At 56.8% G+C, this 21,278-nt stretch overlaps 1 protein-coding gene across 1 annotated transcript; it reads left to right on the top strand.

Annotated features, from left to right (window-relative positions):
* Window positions 1-6: 6 nt before the first annotated feature.
* Rbm38 (RNA binding motif protein 38) lies at window positions 7-14,483 on the top strand. The gene is made up of 4 exons (XM_008842515.3): window positions 7-267; window positions 797-920; window positions 1,384-1,438; window positions 13,174-14,483. The coding sequence occupies exons 1-4, from the start codon at window positions 25-27 to the stop codon at window positions 13,475-13,477; spliced, it is 726 nt and encodes a 241-aa protein (XP_008840737.1). The 5' UTR covers window positions 7-24; the 3' UTR covers window positions 13,478-14,483.
* Window positions 14,484-21,278: the final 6,795 nt, after the last annotated feature.

Genomic DNA, 21,278 nt, shown 5'->3' with positions numbered 1-21,278 from the left:
CCGGCTCCGTAGCGGCAGCCCCCGATGCTGCTGCAGCCCGCGTGCGCCCCGAGCGCGCCGTGCGCCCCGAGCGCGGGCTTCTCGCGGCCGCCCGGCGCCATGCACGGCTCGCAGAAGGACACCACGTTCACCAAGATCTTCGTGGGCGGCCTGCCCTACCACACCACCGATGCATCGCTCAGGAAGTACTTCGAGGGCTTCGGCGACATCGAGGAGGCCGTAGTCATCACCGACCGCCAGACCGGCAAGTCCCGCGGCTACGGCTTCGTAAGTGGCCCCGCGGCCCGGCCGCCCGCGCACCTGCCGCCGGCCCCTCCCCCACGCGGAACCCGCTGTGCGCAATTAGGGCGCGGGGCGGCCCGGCCCCCCACGAGCGTCCCCGCGAGGGGGAACGACCTGAAGACTCGGTTCCCACTTCCTTTACGCCCCAGCGTCTCCAGGCTCCTCCCCTGAGAAAGTTAACGGTACTCCGGCCGGTCAGAGCCTGCGCGGGGGGGGCTTCCCCTGGGGTTCTTTTTTCTTTTTTTCTTTATTCTTTACTCCACCCCCCGGGGGATGATCGGCGTCCTCGAAGGCTGGTTTTCCCAGCACTTGAACTCAACGGGAGGAGCTTGCAGTGTTTGGGCCGGGGTCAGAGGAGACTGGGCCCCAAGGGTCCTGACTACCACATGCCCTCCTGGGAGGAAAGACGGAGAAGGGATGGCCTGGTGCCAGGGCAGAACCCTCTGCCAGTCTCTACCCTGCTTCCCCAGGCCAGCCACTGAAAGCCGCTTTGACCCTGTGTGCTTCCCCGCAGGTGACCATGGCCGACCGAGCAGCGGCTGACAGGGCCTGCAAAGACCCCAACCCTATCATCGACGGCCGCAAGGCCAATGTGAACCTGGCCTACCTGGGTGCCAAGCCCAGGAGCCTCCAGACGGGTGAGAGAGAGTTTGGGTTTTTCTCCCATCCCTCGTTTCTATATTCAGCCTGCTATCTGTGGGATGGAAAAAGCCACCACCACCACCACCCCCCCTTGCCCGGGAGTGGCAGCCAGCTATCATGTGCCTGCAGAACCAGCCCAGGGTAGCCACCCCTAGCTTGGGAGCTGGTCCCCTTCCTGAGCAGTGTGTGGCCCCAGGGACACATGATTGTCAGACTGTCAGCTGTCCTTTTGAGGAGAGAGGAAGTTCCCTCCAGGGCTGGAGATTGGGAGTCACAGAGGAGCTGGTGCCACCCAGGGTCCTTCCTGGTTTGAGTGGGTGTATTGGGGGGCTCACTAGCAGGGAGTGGTGGCCTGGGAAGAGAGGAAGCTGACCCCTTTGTGACAAGAGTGTGGTCGTGTGGTTCTGCCTGTGGGGACCCTCCCCATGCCAGACGTCCCTAACTTTCCTTTTGTTTTAGGCTTTGCTGTCGGCGTGCAGCAGTTACACCCCACATTGATCCAGAGGACATATGGGTGAGTGGATGTGGCTGGTGTGGGTGGGCAGTCTTTGACATGTGGCCGTTTTGGGTTTTCCAGTTCTGAAAGACTGGGGAAATCGCTATTTTCGGAAACTGGATTGTGCTGTGGGGATGTGGAAGGGGGGGGTGAGGCTAACTGCATTTCTCCATCCCCACCAAGAGGAGCACAGGCCTTCAAGCCTGCCTGGTGCACGCCTTGCCCCTCACTTGGCCCCACCTTGGGCAGCTCACACAGCCATCTGTGCAGTGGGTATGGGGAGGGCTCAGTACACGCTCGGTGCAAGCAGCTCTCATGAAGTGTGATCTGGTAGGCAAGGCTCTTCTGGAATATTCTCTGACCTGGGTTTGTGCCAGCTTGGATGTGAGGTTTGTGAATGGTGCAGCAGGTGAGAGTCACTGGTTGGCTCTTTGTGTCCCACTTCTGTCCTAAAAAGAGCTGTGGAGCACATGCTGTTAAACATCTGATAGGCCGGCAGCTGCTTGGGGAAGGATGCACACACTTCAGGGACACACAGAGTGAACCCTGCCACTCACTTGGTCTGGCCTTAGAGCCAGGTAATTGGTGGGGCCTGTTTGCCCTGGGTGCGCTGTGTGTGAATGGGGTCAGGTGAGTGGGGCTGCTCTGATAACAGGCCTTTCTTTTACAATGCTAGCACTTGGTGAGCCCGGTTTTGTGCTTTGAGTTGGGTGTTGGGCAGGTTGGGCTGGGCTTGTTGTCCGCACAGTGGGTAAGTGACCAGAGAGGGTACTACGTGCTCCCTTCAAGTACTGTGGGCAGCATTAGGGTTCCCCACAGGCATCCTTGGGGATTGGTGTGAGCTCAGCAAGGCCTGTCTAGGGGGTTGAGGCCTGGGCCCAGTCTTTGCTTCCCGTTCTGCTGTTCCCTGTCCTGCGGACGCACTTGGAGGACTACTAGGGTAAATGAGCCCTCTTTTTGGCCCTGGGCTCTGGGGCTGTGTAGAAGGAGTTTGGGAACACCTCACAGCCTTGGTCATCTTCATACCAGCTCTTCCCCCTGACTGTGAGGAAGGAGGTTGTCCCTGCTTTCTGGCGGCTTGCTCTGCTGGTGCAGGACTGAGATCAGATGTACATACAGACTCTCCTGATTGCTGTGGGACAGGGCCTCCCCTCCCCACCTGCCCTGAAGTTGCTATTGCTTGACTTCTGGGACCCTCAGATCTGGATTCAGATCCTGATTCTGTCACTCTCCAACTAGGTACCCCTTAGATGTTTTTCTCATCTGGAAAGCAGGGACACACTACTTAGAAAAATATGCGCTAGGCTCCCCTTGAAGGCCCTCCTCCTGTCTTCACAGTAAGCCTAAGGTCAGACTATTACCACCTTCATTTCATAGATGGCCAGTGACCTTCCCAGGGGATGAGGTTTGAACTTGGGCTGCAGGCTCTGGAACCCACTGAATCAGAGCTCTCCTGCTGTCTTTGGGGTGGGCAGATTCCTGGATTCGGGGTATTCAGGAGCGGGTCACAGGTTCTGTGCACCTGACTTCGGTGACAGTGATTTGTAACTAGATCTGCTGGCTGGTCATTCAGCACTGTGACCACAAAGCAGCCTTAGACCATTGTTGGTTGCCAGGGGTGCGGACCCAAACAGGCAAGGCGGCCACTCTGCATTCTGGTGAGCCGTGAGTTCCTCTGAGGAGCACCTACCTCCTGTTCCTGCTGGACCTTGGGGAGACCCAGGTGCTGTGGCTGGACAGCTAGGCCAGGCTGACTGGGTCAGCTGCCGTGAGAGTTCCGTCCTCAGCTGGGACGGAGTTGGGCTGTCAGCGGCCCCTTTGTCTTTGTCTATGCAAACAATCAGGCTGGGCCTGGCGGCCCTGACTCAGCGCCTGTTTTTGTGAGCCTGAGGCTGCCCTGGCTGAGGGCCTGGTGGGAGCCGGAGCCCTGGCAGCTTGGTAGCCCTGGCAGCCTACAGGCGCCTGGCTACACTTTTCCCAGGCTTTCTGAGCCCTTGCTGTTCGGAAGCCCCCATGATTCAAGCCACTGAAGGGTCCTCACTGGGTGGGTCAGAGCCACCACTGAGCTTACAAACTCCCAGAGTACTTCACGCTTTTGCTGGGTGCTCCTGTTGGAAGCTGAACAGGCCTTGCTGGCTGCACAGCCTGTGCCTGTCTGTCATGTAACTGCATCTGGGGGCCAAGGCCTGGCATCTGGTAAAGCTTTCCTCAGCCATGGCAATGGCTTGTACCAGCCCCAGGCCTCTGGTAATCTGGGGGGAGCATCGGTGGCTGAGGGTCTCTGCCAACCCTGGGGCACAGTGTTCGTACAGGTGGGAGAGGATGGCTGAGCAGCTGATCACCCGTCTAGGTGGCCTGCTGGTCTGGCCTGTCAGAGCCTCTCAGAGCCAAGGTCTGTGTCCGCGTTTGTCCTAGGGCTCACCGAGGTCTGTCCTAGGGCTCACCGGGGTCTGTCCTAGGGCTCACCGGGGTCTGTCCTAGGGCTCACCGGGGTCTGTCCTAGGCTCACCGGGGTGTGTCCCTGGCATTGCTGCACTTGGAGCCTCTCCTGGGCTATTTTTGAAGGGCTAGCTGCCCTCAAGAGGACCTTGCTGTGGTAGGATGTCCACTCACTGATCCTTTTTCTATCAGGTGGGGCCAGGCTCGGGGGTCCGAGGACCAGCTGGTGGTCCTGAGGCTGCTGGGTGTCAGGCACACCATGGGCTAGAGCCGGAGCTGGCCTGTACCTAAGGCTGCCCCTCTGCAGAGTGGCCACAGTGACAGGGCAACCTTGAGAACCAAGTGAGTGCCATGTGCAATACGTTTGCTCACAAGACTGGGATTTGTGCTGAGGGGTCCCAGGATGGGCAAGCTCTGCTGGCCATTCAACCTAGGCTTGGAGCTGCACAGACTGGAGGCTGGAGCTGGGGGTACTCAGGTCGTGTCCCTCCCTTGCCTGAGGCCCAGCACCTCTTTACTAAGTGGCGACTCTTGAATGAATGACCTCAGGACCCAGAGATAAGCAACAGCCAGGGATTCTCACCCTGTTGTGTGTGTTTTAGGGGCCCCTGTGTCCCCCAGGATGAACATGGTGCCCATGGAGATACCTGCCCTTGTCTCCATGTCACGAGGCTATGGGGCTGGGGATTTGTGTACCCTGAGATCTGAAGCAGGAGGGCAGGAGAGGTTGGTAAGGAGGTGTCTGCCTCCTCAAACAGGAAGCGGGAGGCACAGCAAGATCGCTGCATGTCAGGCTGTGACTGAGGTAGACACGGTCTCAACCCAGGGTCTGATGTGACCAGGACTGCAGTTCAGCAGGGTGCTGATGAGGGCGCTCCTCGGGGACTGAACGGTGTTCTTGTTGGCTGTGAGTGGCCAGGTGAGCCTGTGTACATCAGGATCCTCGGCCCAAACAAGTGCTGGCGCCTGGGTCCCACAGGGTCCCTCACCATTTCCTGTGTGGATAGTGCACCTGGCAAGGGGGAGGCTGGAGGAGAGGACACTTCCTTCACCTTGGAGGGGTCTGTCCCGATTTCACTGGGCTTGTGAAAGGCTGGGGCAAGATTGCAGTAGAGGCAGGTGTGTGACTGCTTTGGTTCCAGAGGCTGGGTGAGGAGGGTGGCAGTGAGGAGCTGCAGCCGTGTTGGGTTGAGCAGCAGTCGCAAGTACGCCTTCCCTTCCACCCTGGGGGTGTCTTCAGGGTGGCCCTGCTCCGTCACTTCCTGTTTGGCAGTCTGTCTGGAGCCAGGCGTGGGCTGCTTCTGGCTGTCCCCAGAGGGCGGCTGTCCTGCACCTGTTGTTTGTCCTGCCTACTGTGACTAGACTTGGGTTCCTCGTGAAAGTTCAGCTCAGTTCTTACGGGGTACCAGGGACCTCTTCTGAAGCCTCAGGCGAAGGTCCAGGACTTTGGATCAGGGGAGGGAGGGCCTGTGGAGGTCCTCTGTCTCAGTTGGCCCTGATGTGTGGCCATAGAACAGAGGTCCACCAGGTGGCCGACTGGCCCCTCGTTGCTCTTGCCCCTGGAGTTTAGGCATCCCTTGAAGCAGCCTTGCTCACCTACCCAGCCCTCTAGGCTTGGTGTCAGACTGGCAGGCACTCTGTAGAGCACTTCTGTCCCCTCCCAGTACACACAGATCTTGCTCTGTGCCAGGCTTGGGACCCCAGTTCTGCTGGTGGCTTTATTGCTCCCTGGCGGGAGACTGGCAACACAGCAGAACCATCAAAACAGAATGAACACGCTGTGGAGGGAAGGGGCCTGGGTACCGTGAGGTGGGGGCAGGGCCCAGGGCCTGGCAGGGTGGCCTCAGCTCCTGTAGGTCCCTAGTGACAGGGCACCACTGGCTAATTCACAGTGACCTGACTCATGTGGCAGGGACTGAGCTCAGGAGAAAATGGGTCCACTTTTGCATTTATTCTGTTTGTTTTGAGGCCCAGGTTAATCTTGAACCTTCAGTGACCCTCCTTTCTCGGCCTCCTAAGTTGCTGGGATTACAGACGGACCGCCGTGCCTAGCTCTCTTTTTTTTTTTTTTTTTTTTTTTTTTTTTTTTTTTTGGCTTTGGGTTCCCGGGCATTTTGGGGGGGGCTCCACACTAAAAGTGTTTCCCCTCCCCAGGCAGAGGGCGGGGGATAAGGGGCAAGACACCCTTTTTTTTTTTTTTTTTTTTTTTTTTTTTTTGTAGTTATGGCCTTGGCTGTCCTGGAACTTGCTGGGTAGTCTCGAACTCAAATGTGTCTGCCTCCCAAGTGCAAGTGCCGGGATTAAAGGCATGAACCACCTTTTCTTTTGTTCGTTCAACATTGTCTCACGTAGCCCAGGTTGGTTTTGAATTCCTTCTGTTGCTGATGTTGGCCTTGAACTCTTGATCTCCTATCTCTACCTCCTAAGTTAGGATTCCAACCCCTGATTCCCTTTCTTCTTCCTCCTCTTCACTTCCTCCTCTCTCTCCCTCCCTTTATCTTTCCTTCCTCTTCCTCCCTCTTCCCCCTTCCCATCATCCCCCTTCCCCCTCCTTGCCTCTAGGACTTGACCTTGGCCTTGAGCCTGCTGGACAGGCTCTCTGCCTACCACTGGGATACACGTGTGGTCATTGGTGTTTCTGAGACAAGGTCTTGCTTTGTAGCCCAGGCTGGTCAGCAATCCTCCTACCTCAGTCTTCTGAGTGCTAGGATTCAGATTTGTCTTCAGAAAGGCTCCCCTTTGGCCTCCCCTAGTCATTCGGCTAGAGACTGTGACCAGGACTATTAGACATGGGAGAAGGGCTGGGATTCTAGGTCTGTACTTTACACAGTCCTTGAAAGAAGTAGGCATTGAAGATCCCATAGTGAGCAGTGGGTTGGACTGACTGACCTTGGAGGGGGAGGCCACTGTGGTGTGTGATTTTTGGAGGTACAGTTAGCAGCTAGAATTTCGGCAGGCTCAGGTAGATCTGCGTTCCTGGCTGGTATCCCATAGAGGTCTACACTGCCCCTCAGGCTCACGCAGTCTGTCTCTTGGGCCCCAGAGAAACACACACACCCTTCACGGGATTCCCGGAAGGCCAGCTCTGGCCTGGTTTCCTTCCTACCAACCTGCCACACACTAGTCCCGTGTCGTCCCCTGCCCCCCCCCCCCCCCCCCCCCCCCCCCCCCCCCCCGGGCCCCGCGGCGCACGCGCCCCGACCCCCACCCCCCCGGGGGGGGGCCCGGGGCCGCCACTTTTTTTCGCCCCTGGCTCCCCACAAGGCTGGGGCTACTGGTAAGCTGCCAAGTTGTCTCCAGCCTGGTGGGGGGTCCCCAGGGAGCAGAAAAAGTGAAATGGGCTCATTTGCCTTTTTCGTTTTTATTTTCAGAGGTGGCTTCATGTTCAGGAAATGGGCCCTCCTGGGCTCTGGCCAGTGATTTCTCCCCCCACCCCCCAGAGTTTGGCTTTGAGTAGGAGCAGGGCCCCCACCTGCTGACACTGCATACTTCAACTCTATTTAGCTGTAGCCCCCCTGCTCAGGGTGGGGGAGGGATGTTTCAGATGCCACCAGGGCAGCTGGGACTCTAGAGGAAGTCCCTGTGGCACCCTTAGTTCATCAGTTGGGAAATGAGGAGCAGAGGCGGCTCGTCAGGCAATGTTTCTGGACCCTGGGTCTCCAGGGCTGCCGACTTTGGGCTTGCTGACAAGAGAGGGAGCCACCTCTTCGTGTTCTGCAGGTCAGGGGCTCATGGCTCCACCCTTCAGCTCAGCCATCAGCCCAGGGCCAGCACCCACAGCTGCCCATCCTGTACACATCCCTTTAGTCTATGGCGGTCTGGTACTGCCCCTCCATAGCTTAGAGCCTTGTGCTACCCTGGCCCTAGTACAGAGGGAAGCAGAGAACCCAAGGCGTCCTTCCCTACCACATGCCAACATCCTGTGTCATATGGGTCTGCCTGGCAGGATCTGTGTTGATCTCTGTCCTAGGAACCCTTTTCCCTTATCCTGGCATAACACAGGGATGGCATTAATTGCTCTGGACCACCCCTGGCTTGGTGGAGGGGTGATAGGTTCCTGAAGAGGGTAAGGAAGCGTAGAGTCCTGGGTGTGAGGAGGAAGGAGGTACTGGCATCTCCTGCTCCTGGAACAGGCCTCGGTGGGACCGGTCTGTTACTGCTGGTGGCAAAGCACCCTGATCCAGCAGTGAGGGCTGGCCTTGAAAGTGGGAACCACCCTGGAGAGTGTGTGTCACCCAACCTTTGGGTTCCAACCCCTGTGGACATCCTATGACAGGAAATATCTATCTCCTTGACCTCCTTCAGGCCCTGATGCTGCTGGGGGTCTTTAGGGTTCACAGGGGTGGAAATCCTCCCAGCAGCCCCTGGGGCATACCGTCCCAAAGGCAATGATGGATATTTTGAGATGGAGTAAGTACAGTGGACTTGACAAGCAGAGCTTCCCCCCACCCCCAGTCCCACCCACTGGCCTCTGGGAAGCTGCAACTTTTCTGCAGTGTCCTGGCCGGGCCTTCTGGTCTGCCACAGATGCTGTTCTGTGCCCCTGGGACCAGGCAGGCAAGGAAAGCTTGGCCTTTTTGGGTCCCACAGGCACATAAAAAGTAAAAGATGGGGAAGGAAAGAGCAAGGCTGATGGGGGCCCTTCAGGCTGAGCGTGCCCCAGGTGCCAGTACCTGGAGTGGCCACCATCAGGGGACAGGAGGAATTGGGTGCGGTTGAGAGTGGAGAGGTAGGTTGGGGGCTTCCATTTAGGAAGGCACAGGAGCAGTTTGGGTTTGATTCTGTGCCCAGTAGTTAGGTGCTGAGGGTTCTGGTCCCTGGCCTGATGTGGTCCTAAATATACTTAAGAATATACTTCCAGGTGACAGGTGAGGAGTTAGTGGGTTGGGCAAATGGGAAGCTGCCTGACCCAGGGAGGTGGGAGGTAGGACATCGAGAACAGCATCAGGGTGCTTGGGAGGGGAGGGGAGCCTGCCCAGGTGATTGGTAGGCTCTTCCTTGAGGCAGGGAATGCATCAAGTCCTGCCATGACTGGCAGACATGCAGGTAGAGGAGCCCATGCCAGGCACTGTTGCCAAGGCTTGGCAGGCTGGGAGACTGGTGCCCTTGCTGGGCTGGGCATGATGGTTGAATGGGTGGTAGCTGGCACCTTCCTTACCTGAATCTGAGTTGAGGGGTAGGCAGCACTGGCTAAGCCCTGACACACTTGGGGGCATTTCTGTTTCATGCAGACTTGTTTGCAGCAGTGTGCAGACTCCCAGTCAGGGCTGCCCTTGGACAGGGCGCAGGGTGGGCTAGGCTGTAGCTGAGTTTCCATCTGGCCTAAAAGCCAGGTGGGCTCTGTGTTTTTTTGTGTGTGCAGCTCTGTCCCTGCTGCCTGCCCAGCCTTTGGTCTGGCTGCCTGTGGTCGTGGTTGCCCTGTTGGACCCTTGTGCTGCCCCTTGTGCTGTAGCGTAGACAGACTGCAGCAAGGCGGGCTGTCCACCCCAGTGCAAGTGTGCTTGAAGCTGGGTGATTCTGTTCTCCAAGGACTCTCAGAGTCTTAGGTGTTGTGGGACATTGACAGGGTCCAAGGCCTCTACCCATGAGGTATCAAGACCACCCTGCAGAGAAGTCCCAGATCCTGCCCAGGGTGGCCACAGGCCTATTGGCCACAGTTGGGAGCCATGGTACTAGTATACTGAGAATGCTCCAGGGAGCCTGTGAGGTGCAGGAGCTGAGGCTGAGGCTGGGATGTGGTCTGTGACTTGAGTGCAGAGCCCGGCACAGACCAGGAGAGACTAGCCTGCTCAGCCCTGGCTTGGGCCTTGTGCTGTCGTAGGATTGCAGCCACCTGTCTGTTCCTCTGCCTGGGCTGCTAGAATCCTTGGCCCAAAGCACAGGTACTCACACAGGTGGACTCCGGTCACTGGGGCCTCTAAGCTCTTTACCTTCCTGTGCCTTTGAAAAGGCTTGGTAAGGTGCCTCATGCTTGTTTTAAAGCAGTGCCTGGCAGAGCACTCATGGGAAGCACAGGTGAGCAGGAGGAGACCCCGCGCTTTTCTACACAGGGTACAGGGTTGGGCAGATCTGTGGTGTCTTGGCCAGGCCCTCTTGGTGGGTGGGCAGGAAGCTGGTCTCAGCTCTAGGCAGCTGTTCTATGTGGGGAGTGGGACAGAGCGCAGGGTGGAATCTGGCTTTGCCGTAGCCTCAGTGTCAGCAAACATTCTTGGAGGACTGGAGTGGACTTACCCCATCCAGGTTTAGGGATGTGCAGAGCTTAGCATCTCCAGGGCCCAGGTGGGCTGCCCCACCCATGTGAAGGTGCTCTAGACAGGCTTTACTGCTCTGGGAAGGCCTCAGTCCCAAATGGGACTCTCTAACAGGCTAGTCGACAGGAGCAGGTATCCAGCAGAGCCCTCCATCCAGGAGGGTCAGGTCAGGGTATAGGGCAGTGTGAGGAGGTGGTCCCACCCAGGCTGAAGCAAGGGCAGGCTTTAGAGCAGGCAGGGAGGGCCTGAGTGTTAGAGCCACAGAGCCCATGGGGCTGCTGTGGGGTCTGCCGCTATGCAGGCTTTGGTCTCAGTGAGGCTTCTGGTAGGTCAGCTGTGCATGGCAGTGTGCCAGGAGCAGGCCTGCCTCAGCTTCCTGCTGTGCCCAGGGCCAGCTGCCTCCTCAGGCCCTAGGGTCCCAGCAGTGTCACCTGCCTCCTGTCAACCCAGGCACCCAGCCTCTGCTGTTTAGCTCCTGAGCTCTGGTTTTCAGGTCGCTGGTTGCTGACCCTCCCTTGTCCCGGGGAACTGTGTTCTGCTGATGGCTGTGTGCTAGTGGGAGTCTGGAAAAGTGTCCTTCAGCTCAGAGGTAGCATTCCACCCACACAGGCACTGTTGAGGTTTGAGGTGGGGCAGCCAGCAGAGTGTCTGAGGAAGAGAGAGATGGGGGTGGATGCCGTCCCACGCAGGCCATCTTGTCTCACGTTTGCAGTTAGTTGCCCACGTGGTGCACAGGATGCCGACCATTGCCAGTGCAGTGGAAGCACCTGGCCAGCTGCCCCTGCCTGAAAAGAGAAAGCACAGCTGTGAGGGTGATGGGGTGCGGGACTTCCCAACCGGGGCATGCAGGGCCACACCTGAGCCTGGTGGCCTCGGCCCTGTTGCCTGTGCCCGGTAGCTCACTCCTGGCTCCAGCCAGCCATTACCTGTGTCCTTGTGATAAGTGTGCCGCCAGGGGCCTGTGTTTGGGCCTGAGGAGATGGCTCAGTAGGTAATGTGCTCGCTGCACAAGCGTGAGGACCAGTTTGGATCTTCAGGACCCATGAAAATGCTGGCAGGCGTGACAGCCCGCCTGTAATCCCAGCACACAGGAGGCAGAGACAGGGTCCCCAGAGAAAGCTGGCTAACTAGCCTGATAAAATAGGTGGGCCTGGGGTTCAAGTGGGAGAGCCTATCTCAGTATAGGTTGGAGTGCCATCAAGGAGGGTGCCTGACACCCTTCACTAGCCTACACGTGCATGCAAGCACGCATACATGCCACGCACACCACACAATACATTGGCAACAGTGGCATATATACACCCTTGCTCCTTGGCTGTGGCCGCCTCTGCCCCCCTCCGGTCCATGACTGGCTGATGTGTCACCACACATAGAGGCCGAGTTGTCTGGTGAACGCTGGGCTGCCACGCCCTCCCAGGTGACTGGAGTTCTTGTTTTCAATCATGCACATGTGCCCCTTGGTCCTGTGAAGACTTTAGACCTCACAGGTCTAAAGCACCATGAGCACCTAGCTGCTTCCCTCTTTCTACTGTGGAGTCTCTGTTGCACCTCCTGGGAAGTCCTTATCTTTTGGACCTGTGTGTGCAGATGTCTTATGTCTGTGCACCTCACCTGTCACAGTCCCCTGGCTGCTGTTTGCTTTCAAAGGTGTCACTGTGGGTAGCACCTTGACCTAGGGGCTTCTTCACCATGGTGAGGTGTTGGACACCCATCCTCATGGCCCCCCGTGGTGACCTTGGCTTGTTCATGGCCCTGCACGGGCTGCTGGGACCCACTGAGCATGTCTGTCTGACGTGTGTGAGTGCAGGCTCCTCTCCCACCCGAGGAGGGAGCACCTCAGCAGACATGTTCTCCAGAGAACTGTGTGCACATCCTGCTCAGCAGATAGGGGTGCTGGGGAGTTGTGCAGGGGAGGAGACATTGCTGGGGAGCCGTTGAGCTTTTGGGTTGCAGACCAGAGCAGCATCTCTTTGGAGTGAATGACCTGGGAGGGAGCTGAGGCTCAGGAGCAGGTGTGAGAGGGGGCTGCATGCCACTGCGCTTGGCGACAGCATCTTGCTCCAGTGCAGCTACTCGCTGATGCTTAGTGGTGTCTCGTGATGTGCAATGGGTGCTGCGGCAGACAGACCTGAGGCCCAGAGAGGCTCAACCCGCCCCCCCCCGAGGGCTGCCTAGCCTCAGTTTCCTCCTCTGCACTAGTTCTGCCCTGAGCTGGAGTGCTGGGTGTGCTGTGTGCTCCTTGGCAAGGGCATAGCCAGGTGCAGGAAGTGGCGTCCAGGTGCATTCCCACCTCAGTGTGGGACGAGCACTCAGCTCCGTGTGCCCATCTGGTCATAAGTTGCTGGTCCTCACAGGTCTCCTGACAGAAATCACTCAGCTTCCCTGATGGTGAGAGGACAGGGGTGTCCTCTGTGGAGCATTGGTGGCACTGACCTCCCCAGCCTTACCACCGGTCCCTTTGCACTGCTCCCATCAAGTGAGGAGCCCCCTGCAGTTGGGGAGAGGGTGGGAGGCTAAGGACCCTGCACAGATCTTGCTAAGAGGAGCAGGTACCTGGCAGGTGAGGCTTCCCATCCCCCTGAGCTTTTCCACAGTCCCCCAGATTGGCCTGCTGCTCTGTCCTCACTGTCTGGAAATTCTCAGTTGGGTTTTTGTTTTGTTTCAGTCTTTTGGAGACAAGGTCTCCCTGTAGCCCCAGCTCGCCTGGACCTTGCTGTGTAGACCAGGCTGGCCTTGAACTCACATAGATATGACTGCCTCTGCCTCCTGAGTGCTGGGACTAACATGCTACAGACATAGTGGGGCCTACGGGAGCTAGCTGGGGTTTGATTTGGAGTGGGGGTACAGCCTGGAAAGGTCTAGCTGAGGAGGAGGGACCTGTGGGGGTTGCAGTCAGTGCCCATGCAAAGGCCCTGGAGTAGGAGTACACCTGATTTGCTGCACCCATTTTACAGATGGGGAAGCAGACTAGGGCAGGGTACAGGGCATCTCCCTGCTGTCTCTACTCCCTGGTTGTCCCCAGCCAGCTGTGTCCTCCACTCTGACACTCTGCTTGGCCCACAGGCTGACTCCCCACTACATCTATCCACCAACCATCGTGCAGCCCAGTGTGGTGATCCCTGCCACCCCAGTGCCATCGCTGTCATCACCCTACCTTGAGTACACACCAGCCAGCCCAGCCTACGCCCAGTACCCACCAACCACCTATGACCAGTACCCTTATGCTGCCTCGCCTGCCACAGCCACCAGCTTCGTGGGCTACAGCTACCCTGCCGCCATGCCCCCGGCCCTGTCTGCTGCGGCCCCTGCGGGCACCACCTTTGTACAGTACCAGGCACCACAGCTGCAGCCGGACAGGATGCAGTGAGGTGCTTCCTGCCTGGGGCCACATCCACCGACTGCCAGCCTCAGGAGCCACCAGCACTTGGGTCTCCCCAGGCCCCTGGGCCAACCTGCTCTGAGCGTTTCAGATGGCTTCTCCTGCCCAGGTCCCTCAGTGCCTTGAGGGGTACTTGAAAAGGAAGTGGCGGGGCTCTTCCTGAGCCTCCACGGCCACCCCATGCCAGGTGCCTTATTCCGGGGTGTGTGTGGACGTCCTTCCTCCTCCTTGGGACCTGTTGTCTGGGTGGCACTGGGCTCCCTGAGCCCCACCCAGGCACCCTCTCAGTCAGAGCAATGCGACGTGTGTTCTGTTGGAGTTCTGCTATGAAGGTGATTTCTGGATAGTGGTGTTTTTTTTTTTTTTCAAGAGACTGTTGTCACCAAGAGCCCTAAACCTAGTTTTGACTTAAAGACTGGCTTTGGTCAGTGGTCCCACCAACAGAGACAATGACAGTATTTCTCTGTGAATGGTGTCACTAGCTGGCTGCCTAGATCCCCTCACTGGGGTGGCTGTCACCACACCGCCGCAGCCCTGCAGGGCTCCAGGCCCCTGTCTGTCTGATGCTGCCCGGTCTCACCTGCAGAGGTGCCCATCAGGGCGAGCACTCAGTTGTCTGTCACTGTGCCATTCTGAGGCCTTCTCAGCCCCGCACCCTACTCACCGCATAGGCCTGGCCAGGCCCTCCAGACAGGCTCTGTGTCCACCGGCCTCCTTTGTGCCAGTCTGAGGCATGAGCTGGCTGCCTTTTGCTCCACAAAGGGGAGAAGTTCCAGCCTGTGTCCAGGAAGGTTTCGATGGACACCTCTGGCAGCATGGGCTGCCTGCAGGCTGGGCAGCAGGGTCCCTCCACACCTACCTCAGGGAGCCGCCGTGCAGGCACTCCGCAGCATGCCTGCTACAAGGCCCAGAGGACAGGGGGAGTAATGTTATAATAATATTTTTATTAGAATGTTCTGATTATAAAAATAAAACTTGTTTTCTTTAAAGAGAAGTTGGTCTGAGGTTTTCTTTTCCTGAAGCTAAGTGACCATGGTAGCCCCTGGGTCTGGGGTCTCTGACAGCTGTCAAAGTTCCTACTCTGCCTCAGCCTCTGCTGGCCACTGGCTTCAGTGACAGGCGGGCCCCACCTAGCACACCCTGTTCAGTGGTCTATGAACCTGAGGGCTCCAGCCGTCACAAGGTACCTAGGTCTGGACAGTGTCTCCTCGAACTTCCTACTAAGCCTTGACATGCTGATGGAAAGTAGGTCCAGAGCTACTTTCCTGCACTGTCCCTTGACACTAGTGTCTTCCTGACTTAGAGATGTGCCTTCCTCCTGCGTCTGTGATTGCCAGGGCCAAGTCACTGCGAACGTTGTCAGAGTTGAGTTTGCTTTCCTCCCAGGGCCTTCCCACCTCTTGAGTGTCAGTGTCAGTTTGCAAACACTGAAGGTCAGGAGGTCAGCATGGGGCTCCCAGCTCACAGCAGACATTTGCTGCTGCTGATAAGAGCACAGGGCCTGGGAGGGGTGGCGGGCACTGCCAGCATTATCAGCAAGACCACTTGCGGCCAGCACATTTCCTGGTTCTATCAGCTGGTGGCAGCCGCTGGGACAGGCCCTTAGGAAGGCCCCTTGGCCTAGAAAATGCCCTCCTGGGTCTTGTACCGAGAGCTCTGGACAGGGCAAACCCAGGATAGTTCTAAAGGCCTGTGCTCAGCCAGGAGCAGGGTGAGCCCGGGGCAGTGAGCACAGCCACAGTGGCCATCAGTAAAGTTGCTGGGTGACACCTGTCATTCTCTGGCAGGTCACTTTCCCAAGGGGGTCCTCGGGTGCAGGTAGCAAGCTGCAGAGTCACCTTTGTCCCTGGTGCAGCATAGTGAAGGGTAGTGGCCATGCAGATGGGCCCAGACCCATGGAGTGTCTGGCCGGGCCCGAACCTGTGAACAGAGGAGGTTGCAAAGACCCTATTGAGGGCAGGGCCTTCTGCTCCACCCCAAGGAAAGGGGCTCCCTCCATAGTGTCCTAGAAGCCAGCATAGATCTGATGCATGGCCAGTGTGGCCCAGAGGCGGTGAAGGCCCCACCCAGCTTGAGGGCCACAGGCACACTCACACTAACGAGCTGCCATTCTCCACGTGCTTGCTGGTGCATCCTGGCAGACACGGGCACACGCACACAGGTGCACAGTGCATGCTGCTGTGGACAGTCACACAGGGATACACACAAACCATGCACGTGTGTACATACACATTTGGACAATCTCATAAACAGGTCTGTAAGACTCAGGCACACTTGCACACATTCCTGCAGAGCAACACATGTACATAAGTGTGCGTGTGCACCTCAGACCCAGACTTGGCCGGGTAACCTGAGCAGTGAGGGCCATAGCCACGGAGGCAAAGGCTGTGCAACCACAATGTTGAGCCAGTGTCATTCGGGGAGGAATCAGGTGGAGCCTGAGTTGACTGGGACAGCTGGGGTTCTGGGTGGCTGGATGCAGTGGAGGGCCCAGGACAGGGAGGGTGGGTGTCTGAACACAGGGCTCTGCGCTGAGTCTTCTCTACACAGGGGGCTTTTCTTTCTGAATTGGGCCATGTGCAAGCCAGTGGGAAGATGGGGACTTGTCCCCAGCAGCCCCCAAGCAGGTCACTAGCCTCGCCATTAGCCTGTAAGGACAACTCGGGTGAGTGTCCCACAAGGTACCTGCCCAAGGTCCCCAGCAGAAATGAGCCCCCACTGCTGCTTGGTGGCCAACAACGTGCAGCTTCTGCCCTGGGACCCAGCCCTGCTCCATGGAACCTCCTTCCCTGGAACCGGCACCTGCGAGGCTGCACAGGGCTCAGGTAGGTGAGCCATGGCAGATCCAATTTGCCCTGTTTGGGCCTCAAGCCTTAGTGGGTGGCCTGGGCACGTGCCTGCTGGGCTACCTCCCACTAGTACCTCAGAGGAGGTACTTGACTGGAGGATGGATGCACAGGAGCAGTGGAGCCAGTCTAGATTTCAGTTGGGCTTCTGCTCACTGAACCTGGGAATGTTCTGACTTGGGGTGGGGACACGGGATCAGAGGGCCGAGAGACCTGTCCACAGGGGCTTGAATTGGGAGCCCTCTGGAGGGGGAGGGACAGATGAGTGGGAATCACTTCCTTTGCTCTGCTGCCCCCTTGGTGTTGCACACTACAGGAGGCCAAGGGCCCAGAGAAGAAGGGAGCCATATGGTGACGGTCACCTCCCTGGGCCTGCCCTGGCCCTGGCCCTTCTGTGTGGAGGTGTTCTATTTCCTTTCTTGCTTGGGCCTCAGTTTCCCCTCTGCCCAGGCTAAGCTGACCCTGGGTGGCCCTGTTGACAGCAGCTTCAGACTTCTTGGGCCCAGTGGTTTGGTGGGGTCAAGGGGGACCTAGTCCCATTGGCCTCTCACCCCCAGCCTCCCCCCGCCCCCGACTGGGCAGTCAGTCCCTCTCTGCCCTGAAGGTGGGTTCAGGAGTAGATGCGGGCCCTGTCAGGCTCACAAGAGCAGCTCTGGGGGAGATCAGATTGAGGACAGTCAACACCGGGCTTCTGTGGGGAAGGTGCAGTGTGTACTGCGGGAGCACTGGAGCCAGGATGGAAAGGAACCGTGACCCCCAGATCTAGCTTTGCCTGCAGCTAGACCTTTAAACAGGAGCTGATCTGTGTCCCCTTTGATGTGCTTGAGCTAATGGACACATAATGGCAGGTAGTCTGCGTGAGGGGCCTAGTGAATAATCCTCAGGGCAGGCCTCCCTTGTCCCTACAGGGTGGAGGCCCAAAACAGGCTTTTGCAGGCCTGGGCAGAGCTGGGCTGGGTGCTGCCCTGTGGCACTGTGACTCCTGCTGCCACCGTTCCCCATTGGGACCCTCCCAGGCAGCCCGATGGACAGCTCTCTGACCTCTCTGCCGAGGAGAGCTGGGTTGGGTTGATCCAGGCCTTAGCTCTGTTCTCTCTGCCTCTAAATCTCTGTTCTGGCTCTCTGGCCACCTGGCCTCCAGGTAGGACATTTTGGCCAGTTCCCTGACCCCTGCTAGCCTTCCATCAGGCATACAGATCCCCAGAGGGCCCGCCGCAGGCAAGATGCAGTGGAAAAGATGCTTAGACCATCTCTGGCTCTACCATTCTAGAATTTGGGAATCATGTCCTTGGGTGATTGACCCAGTCATCTCCTATAAACTGGGTGATTACCGTGGTCCCATCTCCCTAGATTGTTGCTAAAATGAAAGGGGATTAATTAGGTCATCTGCCTAGTCTGGTGTGGGGTAGAACCACCAGCAGAAAAGACTGAGTAAGCAAGAGAGGTGGGACTGAAGCCTGCCCTTCGTACTGTCCACAGAGAAGAGCCTGCGTTTCCCTCCGCAGCCACGCTACTACTGTCCTCCTGCCCCCAGAACTTGGGCTGTCCACCAGGCATCTCCTTGAGACCCCAGCATTCCAACCACACTCGCCAGATAGACAGCCATGGTGGAGAATATCCAGCTGTGTCCAGATGCTAGAGTGCTGGTGAGTGCCAAGCCAGATGTAAACTCTGAATCTAGCCATGCAGGGCACCAGGATGAGGCTCTGGCCACTGCCCCATCTCTTCCACTTCACGCACAGCCAGTGGGGCATTTCCTCTCCACGGCTCTTTCTGCCTGCCGAGTCACATTGGTGTTTTCCCCTAGAGACGTAAACACTAAGCCAGGACCCCCAGCACCAGATCAGGGTTCTAGATACAGTTGCCCAGAACGTCCTTTGCTGGGTGTCACAGCGGGCACCAGAGGGTGGCACCTGGATCTCCTGATACCTTCTGCACCTTCTGGGGCTACTGATAAGAGCCAGGCTCTGCTTATCAGCCTGTCATCCTGGGTGCTCATGGAGGCTGAGTCTGCTCTTAGATGGGGAGCAGCTCTACCCCCAGCTTCTGCACCATCCATGACTCAGAAGGTCCAGGTGCCACCTGCTGGCTTCTCTGCCTGGTGATGGGGCATTTTTAGAGGAATTTTTAAAAGTGTTTTTTCTAAATTATAGATACAAGTAACCCTGCTAGATCCTGGGTGTGGTAGCATAAATTTGTAATCTCAGCACTCAGGAGGTTGAGGGAGGAGGCGTGCCATGAGGCTGAAGCCAGCCTCGAATACAGACTGTTTCATGCCAGTCTGGGCTACAGAGTGAGACCCTGTCTCCACCCATGAATAAGTAAATAAATAAATATTAATAAACCAACTGATTTGGGCAAGGGACTCCAATATGGATAAACATACGCTGGTAGAAATAAAACAGTGAAGCCATCTATGCGTGTGTGTACCTGTGTAAGTGCCTGTGTGTGCCTGTGTGTGCTTGTGTGCCTGTCTTCATGTTTGGGTGTCTGTGTGCATGCCTGTGTGCCTGTGTGTGTGCAGAGGGAGGAAGATTTGGCTTAGCAAGAATAGCAGGGAATACATAGGGAGGGGCTTCTTCATTTTCGTTTTGGGTTTTCGAAACAGCTTCTGTCTAACCTAGGCTGTTGTATAGAACCTGAGATCTTCCTGCCTCTGCCTGCCACATATAGGATGTGGGAGTTGCACTAGGGGCCAGGCGGTGTGCTGAATCACAGTTTGTGGAGCAGTGCATGGTTGTGGCTCAAGCCACCAAGTTTGAGAGAGTTTGTTATGTATCAAAGGGCACCTGAAACAGAAGACACAGGGGCAGGAAAGAACCTCAAATGGGGACAGCAGTGTGCAGAAGTCCTGCTATTGGCCTGGAGAGATGGCTCAGTGGCTAAGAGCACTGACTACTCTTGTAGGGGACTGAGTTTGGTTCCCAGCATCCATATGGTGGCCAACAATTGTCTGTAACTCCAGTTCCAGGGGATCCAACACTGTCTTCTGGCAAAACAGTTATATACAAATAAAAAATAAAATTTTTGTAAAGTCCTAGTATCTTCAAAATCCCTCTTGGATGGCTGAGGATGTAACCCAGTGGTAGAATATTAGCCTAGTGTAGTCAAGGCTCCAGCACACCACACCACACCACACACACACACACACACACACACACACACACACACACACAAAATACACCACACCACACACACACACACACACACACACACACACACACACACACACAATGTGCACACAGGTCCCTCTTGGCGCCCAGTTCCAATGGCTCACTTCTAGACAGTGATTTTGTGTTTAGGGTTAATTCCTTCTCTTGAGCTTCTAGCATGATCCCTAGGACTCCTGTCTCTGGTGTGATTTTTGAGGACCCCTTCCCCAACACACCAGCTTGGCTGGAGCCTTGGGGATGGCATCAGGCCTTTCCCGCAGCACATGCCTGCTGTCTTGAGCTGACTGTCATCAGCATGAGGCTGAGGCCAAGACCTTCTTAACCACTGACTGCTGATCACCCCGGACTGCCCAGGGGTAGTTCAAGTTCTGCAGAGAGGTTACCTCCTTAGCTGTCAAGAGCAAAGAGCAGCCAGCACCATCACTGACCAAGCACTGTGTGCCAGTGCCTTCCTGGTCTCTTGACAAACACGCTTTTCCCACATGGAGAACCATCCTGCTGCCCTGAGCAGGTGGCTTGAACCACATCAGCGGAGGTGAGTACAGGGAAAGATGGAGAGGGGGAGATGAGAAGGAGGAACTTGCTGCTCACCTAGTGGCAGCCTGGGAGGCCTCCATGGGAGAAGAGCCACAGAGAATGGACTAAGAGCATATGGCAGAGGGACCTGCTCTGTGCAAAGGTCATGGAGTGGGCCAGGCTTGGCACATTGGAGGAGCAGTGAGGTTTCCACTGTGGCCAGTGGGCTAAGAGTAGTTGGGGGGGGGGGGCGGCAGACAGACCTCATGTGGCCAGGGAAGGGGACTTGCTGGAGCAGTAGATGTTACCAAGGCCTGAGCCAAGGGCCTGTGAACTGACTTGGATGTCAAAAGGATCCCTTTGGTCACTGCATTGATGGAGGACAGGCCAGGGGTGGGGGAGGGAAGCCAGGAGTTGAAGATGAGGAGAGGTCACTCCGCCTTATCTGAACGGGGTGCTGGCAGGTTAGGCACATTGTATGTGGGGTGGGAAAAGGTGGCACAGGGGCTCTTACCAGCCCTGAGCTACAGAAAGCAATGAATACTACCCTCTGAACTCAGGAGGTGACTGCAGGGGTGGGGACTGGGCTATTCAGAGCTTCAGAATTGAGACAGCCACTGGGCACCTCAGGCAGCCTGGGCCCTGGGGAATAAATAATAAATTTATTTTTGAAAAATAAATCTTAAATGTCACTGTGGAGCTAGAGCTATGACTCAGTGGTTAAGAGCACTGTCTGCTCTTGCAGAGGACCTGGGTTCGGTCCCCCCAGCATCCACATGGTGGATAACAACAGTTAATTCCAGTTCCATGGGATCCAATACCTTCTTCTAACCTCTGCAAGCATTGCATGGCATGGGTGCACTTAAATACATGCAGGCAATACACTCATACACTGTGATGGCTAATCCTGGGTGTCAACTTGACTGGATCTGGGATTAACTGAAATGAGGGAGATCTTCTTGATTGGGTCATCTGAAGCTTGAAGACACTCCCTAAATGTGGGTGTTACCTTCTGATGGCAGCCCGTATAAAAGGCCACTGCAGAGGAGAACGCCGGGCTTCTTGCTGCTTGCCTTCTCTCTCACTGGTGAGTTCGTCTTGCTGCTGTAGACTGAAAACCAGCTGATCTTTTGGAATTCATCAGACCTTCAGCACCAGATTGGGACTACTGAGACGTCCAGCCTCACGGACTGAGTGACTACGGATTCTCAGCCTCTCCAGTGTGGTGCAGCCATTGTTGGACTACTCGGACTC

The sequence above is a fragment of the Nannospalax galili genome, unplaced genomic scaffold (genome assembly GCF_000622305.1).
Source record: "Nannospalax galili isolate Female #2095 unplaced genomic scaffold, S.galili_v1.0 scaffold231, whole genome shotgun sequence".
Taxonomy (NCBI): Eukaryota; Metazoa; Chordata; class Mammalia; order Rodentia; family Spalacidae; genus Nannospalax; species Nannospalax galili.
The sequence above is the reverse complement of the archived record's forward strand: the minus strand, read 5'-3'. Positions and strand labels throughout refer to the sequence as shown.

Coding starts and splice junctions, on each gene's coding strand:
- Rbm38 (XM_008842515.3), top strand. CDS start 25: ATGCTGCTGCAGCCCGCGTGCGCCCCGAGCGCGCCGTGCGCCCCGAGC. Junction 921..1,383: donor GCCCAGGAGCCTCCAGACGG/GTGAGAGAGAGT, acceptor CTTTTGTTTTAG/GCTTTGCTGTCGGCGTGCAG. Junction 1,439..13,173: donor TTGATCCAGAGGACATATGG/GTGAGTGGATGT, acceptor CTTGGCCCACAG/GCTGACTCCCCACTACATCT.